The 9,159-nt window shown below is 27.8% G+C and overlaps 1 protein-coding gene across 1 annotated transcript; it reads right to left on the minus strand.

Moving 5' to 3' along the window:
- Window positions 1-3,401: 3,401 nt before the first annotated feature.
- Window positions 3,402-7,804, minus strand: LOC132945404 (uncharacterized). Its single transcript, XM_061015134.1, has 4 exons — window positions 7,679-7,804; window positions 5,551-5,709; window positions 5,111-5,278; window positions 3,402-3,976 (listed from the first exon to the last, which is right to left on the minus strand). The coding sequence occupies exons 1-4, from the start codon at window positions 7,781-7,783 to the stop codon at window positions 3,818-3,820; spliced, it is 591 nt and encodes a 196-aa protein (XP_060871117.1). The 5' UTR covers window positions 7,784-7,804; the 3' UTR covers window positions 3,402-3,817.
- Between the last annotated feature and the right edge of the window lie 1,355 nt (window positions 7,805-9,159).

The following is a 9,159-nucleotide window of genomic DNA, read 5'->3' on the forward strand; positions in this document are numbered from 1 at the left end:
GGTTTTTCTACAGTTATACAGAGTTTTGTCGAGAAAAAAATCGAGAAAGGGTTGATTTACAACCATTTCTGTATTATTTATTTTTATTATTAGTAGGTATATAGGTATTTTGTATTTATATGTGGACTATTATATACCTATTACATTAAATTTCGTCATGATATGTTGTTGTTTTAAAAAAAAATAGACGATTACAAATTATTTACAAGTTAAGCATATAATATATAATTTTTCCGTGTTTCTGTCCATGAACAACATTTTTTCCTGAGTATTATGAGTTGTTGTATGAAAAAGGCGCCAGTTGGCATTTTGGCCTGGGGCACTATTCAGCCTTGCGCCGACCTTGTAAGTGTATCATTGTGATTTTTAGGTATAAATAATTTTATGTGATTAAATTATCGTTTTGTTTGACCATTACAATTATTATGTATGTCATTGAGTTTGGTTCTCATATTATTATGTTACTATGCATATTTTAATTTTTATCACAATTTTCATTGGTTACATAATATGATTTTGAATAGGTAGGTACATATAATATGTTTATAATATGATATGTATCAAACTAGTGTATTGTAACGTTATTTCATAATAAACGAAGCACAGAAAAAAATCCTTTAAAATAAAATTACAAGTGTAATATAATATTATGTTTTAGAATATGATACGAGCATTTAGGTACATTTTAAAGTGTCTTGAAGTAGCTGATATTATAGACGTATTTCAGAAATTTAGATTGAGGTAATTAATAGATACGTTATCATTAAAAAATACAATAAAGTATGAGACTGCTCAATTTATAAAAAAAAACAATTTTAACTTAATTTAAAAAATATTTATTTTAAACTATTATGTACTACTACGATTATGTTATATTATGGCACCTTACGGAAACATATTCTTTTAGATAATATATATTTTTTATTCCAATCTGCCTGCATAGTTATAATAAATTGAGGTAGACCCATTATCATTAATTATATTTTTATATCTTATGCTATCAAAATTATAAAAAAAAACTATTTCAACCTTAACAAAATTACAATTGACTATTGAGGTATTACAATTTCGATAGATCTATAATAAAATGTTTATTGCGCATTAAGTATTATTTTTACTTGGTATTTTTGTATATATATTTAAGTAGGTATGTACTTATGAAAGTATAATTCAATAATCATCGAACATAAGTGGAGTTATAAAATAATTTAGAATCACTGTTCTCATTTTATTATTTTTTTTAAATTATGTTTTTTTCGGTCAATTATAGAAGATTATATAATTATATATTTATCTTAACTTTAAATACTTATAATTCATAAACTACTCGCCCTAAATTCGATTTTTATGAATCAAAATACTCAGAAAAATATTTTGCATTGGAGTATGAAATTAAAACTTTATGTTGTCATTCAAAAAAGTAAAAAAACTAAAAATCACAAAGATAAAGAATATTTAAAAATAAAATAAATGTTTAAAACGTTTTTTTTGTAAACTTGAAACTATGTAAAAATATATTTTAAAAAACATTATTACTTTTTGAAATAATGAGTGTTTCATGATAAAATAATTATCCTGTACGTGTGATATTGGTGTATCTGATTCTTGTTCTTAAGCTGTTGGTATAATATAATAATGGCTTGAAGTATTTAGCTGGATAGGCATGCCATTATTATTAATTTTTTTTTTATTGATTTGAGTTTATTGGTGGTTGATGTTCACTAAAACTCACAAGATGTTTGCAATTTGCATCTTGGTAATGATAATATTATGTACCTATCTTTTTTTATCATACTTCATATTAAACCTACTATATTTTATTGTTTTGAATACTATATAGATACCTACATAATTTATTATATCTGTCTAGGGTCCATATAAATTGAACTTCAAACAGGTAAGGGTTTGTGATCCTTCAAAATCCTATAAAATACAACACAATTTTTACCTGAGCTATAACAAAATATCCAACGCAACTGAAATCAGAGGAACCACAATCAATATCGTTCCATTTGATGACACTTTGTTTGTAAGTACGCCTGATGTAACTTTCAATAATAACAAAATCTGTTTTAAACAAAGTCTGAAAATTTGCCATTATTGTACTCTGACATGACCACCGAATAAAAACAATAATCATTTAATATTCTAACATATGATCCGTCCGTCTTGATGACTATGGTAGGTATTGGAATGTTTGGAGTGTACAAACAACTCTTAATGTATTTTATCTGGTGCTCCATGTATCACATAATATTATTATTAAAAGTTGTTTTAAACAACTTGAAACTATGTAAAAACATATTTTCAAAAACATTATTACTTTTTGAAATAATGAGTGTTTCATGATAAAATAATTATCCTGTACGTGTGATATCATAGTTTGAAATATTAAAATGATTAATTTTAAATGAACACCATTCAAACACTTTAAAAAAAAACATATTTTTCTATAGACAATTTTGAATTTGAAATTATGTTCGTAATTTATTAAGTTGTTTAACTTTTAAGTATATTTAATTAACTTTCTTTCTTTATTCCCAGCTTTTACAGTCAATGTTGCCCGATGTAGAATATTCGCTGCGTCAACCACTCATCTTCACCTATCTCTGTCATCGATGTCTTCAATTCTTGTTCCGTGTGATATTCTAGTATGATGGCAAGCAGATCTTACCCCTTTCTTCCCATCTTTGTCTCAGTCCACCTCTGGGACTTTTCCCAATCAGTTTTTCAATAAAAATGTTGTTTGCTATACCTTCACCTCCAAATGTGACCAGCCCATTCTAATCTTTTATTTTTCAAATAGGTATGCACTAATAGTGGGTTTATGAAATATTTGATAAATTTCTTGGTTTGTTTGCTTTCTATTACAACAATGATTAACGATTTTTGTAATTTAAAAATATTATTCACGGGTATTTTTATGTAGGTAAGTTATTAGACTCGTGAAAAACGTTCTTATAGGTTACGACTTATTAACCTAGGTGATTTCTTGTAGTTTGTAAATTGTTTCCATAAACGATTTTAATGAGTTTTGGTTTAAATTAATTGAAAATAAATTCGAAAATATATATTTTTTTTACTTTGTTTAATTGTGTTCATATTCTGTAGCCATATACGAGTAGGTAGATTCATCAATGTATTTAATCTGAATTGTATAATAATTATTTTTTATCTCAGAAATTATCGGTGGAGATTTTTTCATCAACTTTTTAAAAAAATGGCAAGGATAACCTAAATTTCACCAAAGGGAAATCTGTTTCAATGTGTAAAATAAGAAAATATATATAATCCTTAGAATGGAATCCTTGGAATTGTGAATCATTGGATACTGTTATATACGCCGATCACTTCAGGCGCACACGAATAAACGAACAAATAGTATTTTAAGAACTTTTTTATTAAACACTAGCGTTCAGACACGATCACCAGAATTGACCATTTTTCTGTCTTCACATATTTTTTATATATTAATTTTAGTATCGAAGCACTATCGGTAATATCGGTATTAAGTTTAGCCTAGTTATACATTGTACTTATTGACTATGCTAAAAATTATACTAAATGTTATTTGATTACAAAATTGTTATCTTAACCTAATTTGGTGGATTGCAATAATATGTTTCTACGATGTTACTTGGCTTATTAAATATTGTATGGTTTGTTTTGGAATTTCACCTGTTACATAATATATGATTCTTTTCAAGACTTAGTTAATAGTTTTTATTTTAATATTTTTTATATATTATGCATGATACAACATTACATAACATAGGTCATGTATAATACTATTGTATAAACTATTATAAAATCTATGTTAAAGGGGCTTAATTTCAAATACATAAATTAAGCAGGTATAAACTTCATTATTACGAGTATAATAAAATCGAAGTCTGTACGTCCCATAAACAAATGTTTTAGGAAAATTGGTGTTTAAAAATAACGAAGTATCCACGCCTGTGCCCGTATAAGTGCCCTAAAAGTATAAAACAAATATTTAATACAATTATTTATAACAATCAAGGCTTCAAACTGAAACGATTTTTTGTGTTGTTAGTTTAATGGTTTTAGTTCTTCTTCTATTTTTTCAAATTTCGAAAAACCGCTTAAAATGGGATTTTAATTTTTAACGATTTGTGTATCACCGTAGCAATGAATAAAAAATTATAATATTATAATATTAATTCAACTTAAAGGCTATAATAAATAATAAAAATTTAAAAAATTTAGACTGATAAACCGTCTCCGCTCAGAATCGTTTTTCTTCAATCCATTATACATTGACCCACTTGTAACCTACTGTACAGCAGAGTGACATCCACTGACCCGCTTTTTATATAATATAAGTATATGTAAAATTAAACTATATAATAATATAATTTAAATAAATATGTAATAAGTATAGTTGGCAACAACTACACGCACAGTTAATAAAAAAAAAAAACGTTTAACAAATATTTGATAATAGCACCGATGATAACATGCTGTCAAATCATAAGGTTAGGTAAGTATAAAAACCCGTTACAAACAATATTCTTAGTTTATCGAATTATCGGATACCATTGACAACATAACAATATTGTTCTAAGTGCGTAAAAGGCATTAAAGGCTACAAACAAGGTGGATTTCATTATCCACCTTGGTTGCAAACTTTCATTTTTTCATATTAGAAACAAAGTGACCAACATAAACAATATAAACAATTATGATTACTATTATTTATTTTTTTATTCCTAATTTAAAAATTATATATTTTCGTCCAAGAAAAAAATAATTCTGGTCAAACATATCGTTTTCGTTCTATAAAATAACAAATTGTGGTTCCGTTTTCGTTTTTGTTCATATACATTTTCAAATATAATCGGTTTTAACCGGTTTGAAGCCCTGATTAGTATACAATGTCTATATTATAAATTAAAATTGTGTGAAATAATTAATTATTAATTTTTGACTATTACATCCATCAAGTAAAATAATATTTTATTTGATGTAAATAATGCTTGAAAGCATAATGTTGATCTAGTTATATTTGATGAAAGTAACTTTTATAGTTTTTCGATAATAATATACTTTAAAATTGATATTATATAATTATAATGTCTTATTATACCGGTGGTATAGGGCATGTGGCATTCTTTATTCCAAACCCGTCCATCATCGTGGTCCACTCAGCTCCCATTAAATTTCTGAATGACGAGCAAGCTTTTGGAGACTTGTGCATATACGTATTGTCTTTCCAATTCCCGTCTACATCTCGGGATGCAACATTTGCTTCCAACTGGAAAAATCTGGATGGCTTAATAATTTTTTAGTATATTAAAAGAGTAACATAATATTATGTGATACATGTAGCAACAGATAAAATACATTAAGTGTTGTTTGTACTCTCCAAACATTCCAGTACCATAGTCATCGGGACGGGCGGATCATATGTTAGAACATTAAATGATTGTTGTTTTTATTCGGTGTCAAAGCACAATAATGGCAATTTTTCAGACTTTGGTTAAAACAGATTTTGTTATTATTGAAAGCTACATCAGGCGTACTTACAAACAAAGTGTCATCAAATGGAACGATATTGATTGTGGTTCCTCTGATTTCAGTTGCGTTGGATATTTGGTTATAGCTCAGGTAAAAATTGTGTTGTATTTTATAGGATTTTGAAGGATCACAACTCCTTACCTGTTTGAAGTTCAATTTATATGGACCCTAGACAGATATAATAAATTATGTAGGTATCTATATAGTATTCAAAACAATAGAATATAGTAGGTTTAATATGATAAAGTATGATAAAAAAAGATAGGTACATAATATTATCATTACCAAGATGCAAATTGCAAACATCTTGTGAGTTTTAGTGTACATCAACCACCAATAAACTCAAATCTATAAAAAAAAAATTAATAATAATGGCATGCCTATCCAGCTAAATACTTCAAGCCATTATTATATTATACCAACAGCTTAAGAACAAGAATCAGATACACTAATATCACACATACAGGATATATGATTGTTTCTAAATATTATTTATCCTTGTGGTTTTTTAAGTTTTTTACTTTTTTGAATGACATCTTGGGATTAATAAAAAATAAAATAAATAATAATGAGCATACCTATCCAGCTATATACTTCATACAATTAAAAGATTATAGCAACAAGAACAAGAATCAGATACACCAATCTTACACACATATACATAATTAAACACCATGAATAACCCTACTGCAGTGTTTTAAACCCATTTCATTTAGAAGCGTAATATAAGCATTTCTTATTATATCTATATTATATGTATCCATATATATATGTGTCCATCTATAATATTATTATGTATATGTATCCAAGTACCCATGGAAACGAGCACGGCGACAGCATATGACATTCCACTGCGTGGACAGTTTTGGTAGCTACAGCGAGCGGTGTCGTCCGCTCTCGTCCTTCGGGGGGAGTCAGTCGTATTCCAGCAGAATATTTGTCTGAACCTCCCAAACTCATTTACATTAATTGTTATACATTGTTTAAAATAAAAGATTTTGTCGGTTATTTCGCTAAGCGTACTTTATTTAATTTGTCGTGTAGACGTACACAACAGCAGCTAATATGACGACCCCTTGCTATAAACTTACAACTCTTCATTGAACCATCGATATTAATACCATATAATTTAAAAATAAGATAAAATATCATTTTAACAACAAAACAAAAAAAAATTCCAGTCCATATTACTGTAGTCTAATGAGTAAGAACTCAGTTGTTGAAGATTTTTCTCGACATTTATATCTCAATAATTTTATATCCCAGAAGAAAATGAGACCTCTCCCGAAAAATATATAAAACATGTCAAGCAATGTGTTTTCTATTTTAGTCTCACATATTCATTATTAAAAAGGTGGGTAAGTGGATGTCCTTCTGCTGTTCAGTAGGTTACAAATGGGTCACTGTAATGGATGGTGTTAAATTTGAATTCAATGATATCATTGTATAAGAAAAACGATTCTGAGCGAAAACGGTCAGTCAGCCTATGATATTACCAAGTATTTTCGATAATATTATTGTGAATAAAGTAATTTATATATAACCTATTTACGTGGAGCCTTGTTTTAAAATTTCAATCCTTAGCTATAAAAGTTGAACATTTTATAATTTTTTAACCACAAAATAATTATTAAATTTTCACGCTTTTTTACCCAACAAATAAAATTTTATTGATATTTATAGAAAAAAAAACTAAAAAAATTGTAAACTGACAACGTCCGTAAATAGCTCAAAAAGAGTCAAAATATTTTTAAAATTGTATGGTGTATAGAAAATGAAAATATAAATATTCAGTCAAAATGTCATGTACCTACGGTCATTTGTTTTAGAGTTGTACCAAAAACCAAAATTTTCTCGAAAACATATTTTGCGTAAAAATTCTCGTTTTTCATTCATTTTTCTTTTGTTTTTGACGTCGCTTTAGAAAACTACTGAGAAATTTTTACTTTTGACCCCCCAAAGTACCATCTAGACTCACTTTCCTATCAGAAAAGTTACTGTTGAAAAAAATCCAAGCACTTTTGCTGCCCTAAAAGGTGATGACAGACACAAAAAATAAAATAAAAAAAAAAACAAACATCATTGTAAAATCAATACATTCATTGCTTCGCAATTGAATCTAAAAGTAATCACTTACTAATGTTAATGCAGAAAGAATATTTAAATTTCTCGATCCATTACATGATATTGAAGACGATCGAAACAATAGCAATGTTAGTAAATTAATTAATAAAAAATTCATTCTGACGCGTTTAAGTATAGTTTTTTTTATCGACACTAGTCAGACAAAGTGTAACACACTAGTTATATTTATAAAGCACAGTGCTGTGTTACCTATTTTGTTCCTATGGACATTAATAATATAAAGAACGAATAACATTGACATTTGATTGTAACTATTTCATTGTGTCACATCACATTGTTAATTCTAATTAGGGTAGAATTGTAGTTATTATTATGTTTGTTATTGAATGTGTCATGATGTTTAATGCTTATACCTATATATTTGCATTTTTTCCATGTTCATTGGTTATGACTATATAGACTTCAAAACAATAAATAGTTTCATCTGATAAGTATGAACAATAATAGTGTTTTTTAGAATATTGTAACGTTGCGTAAAAGTCAACGATTCACAAATTAAATCTTTAATAATACACGTATTATAAATATTTTATTTTATTTTAGATTATGACTAAATATTAGGCTTAAAATTTAAAAGTGAATTTAAGTAGATATTTTCGATGAATTTCAAACATTTCTTTTTGTGAAATATTTCAACTGTTTTAAATCTAACTCAATTTAACAAGTAACTATACTATATTTTTATGAACTAATAGTATATAAGGTATTCTTCAATTCGTTGGGAACATAATATCATACCTATTGATTGCGTCGGGGACGGAACAATAGTTAGCCCGTACGGCCCGATCGCTAATTACTTCGCGCGCTGTACTCACACACCGATCGACCTGTTTATAGATGTGTATGTGTGTGTAGCGACTCAAAGGAAGTGGACGGGGTCGCCGAGCAAGACCAGAGAGTGCTAGTGTGTGGGTGGGTGTGTAAATGTGTGTGTAATGTGATGTGTATATAATTAAAAGAAAATTGTAACACGTTTTAGGTAAAAATGCGTTGCTGTATAATTCACAAATTTAATTTAATAATATTAATAATACACAATATAATATATAATAACACAACGGCGGTACAAATGTATAAATTATAATTATAAATGGCGCTGGTTGTACCAAACCGATAATACAAAAAGATATTAATAAAAGTATATATATAAGAAAAACTTACAATATGACGGTGATCAGCTGGCCAGCTATCCTATGGTTTTTAATAATAATTATAATAATGATGACGGCACACACAATGCGTCGTAACAATAATTAAATACAATAATAATTATAATAATGATGACAGCACACACAATGCGTTGTAACAATAATTAAATACAATAATAATAGCGCCGGCGATTCGCGCCCGACCAAAAACAATAATAATAACGCTGGCGATTTGCGCCACGACAACTAGGTACGGTATAAAAAACGATGGCGATTTGCGCCACGACAACTAGGTACGGTATAAATAACGATGGCGATTAGCGCC

The sequence above is a fragment of the Metopolophium dirhodum genome, chromosome 5 (genome assembly GCF_019925205.1).
Source record: "Metopolophium dirhodum isolate CAU chromosome 5, ASM1992520v1, whole genome shotgun sequence".
Classification (NCBI taxonomy): domain Eukaryota; kingdom Metazoa; phylum Arthropoda; class Insecta; order Hemiptera; family Aphididae; genus Metopolophium; species Metopolophium dirhodum.

Excerpts from the sequence above, each read along its gene's own strand:
- LOC132945404 (XM_061015134.1), bottom strand. The coding sequence starts at position 7,783 with ATGAATTTTTTATTAATTAATTTACTAACATTGCTATTGTTTCGATCG. Across the intron at positions 5,279-5,550 it reads CATTTGATGACACTTTGTTT|TTGGAAGCAAATGTTGCATC; the intron begins GTAAGTACGCCT and ends AGATTTTTCCAG. Across the intron at positions 3,977-5,110 it reads CCACATGCCCTATACCACCG|GGCACTTATACGGGCACAGG; the intron begins GTATAATAAGAC and ends TTATACTTTTAG.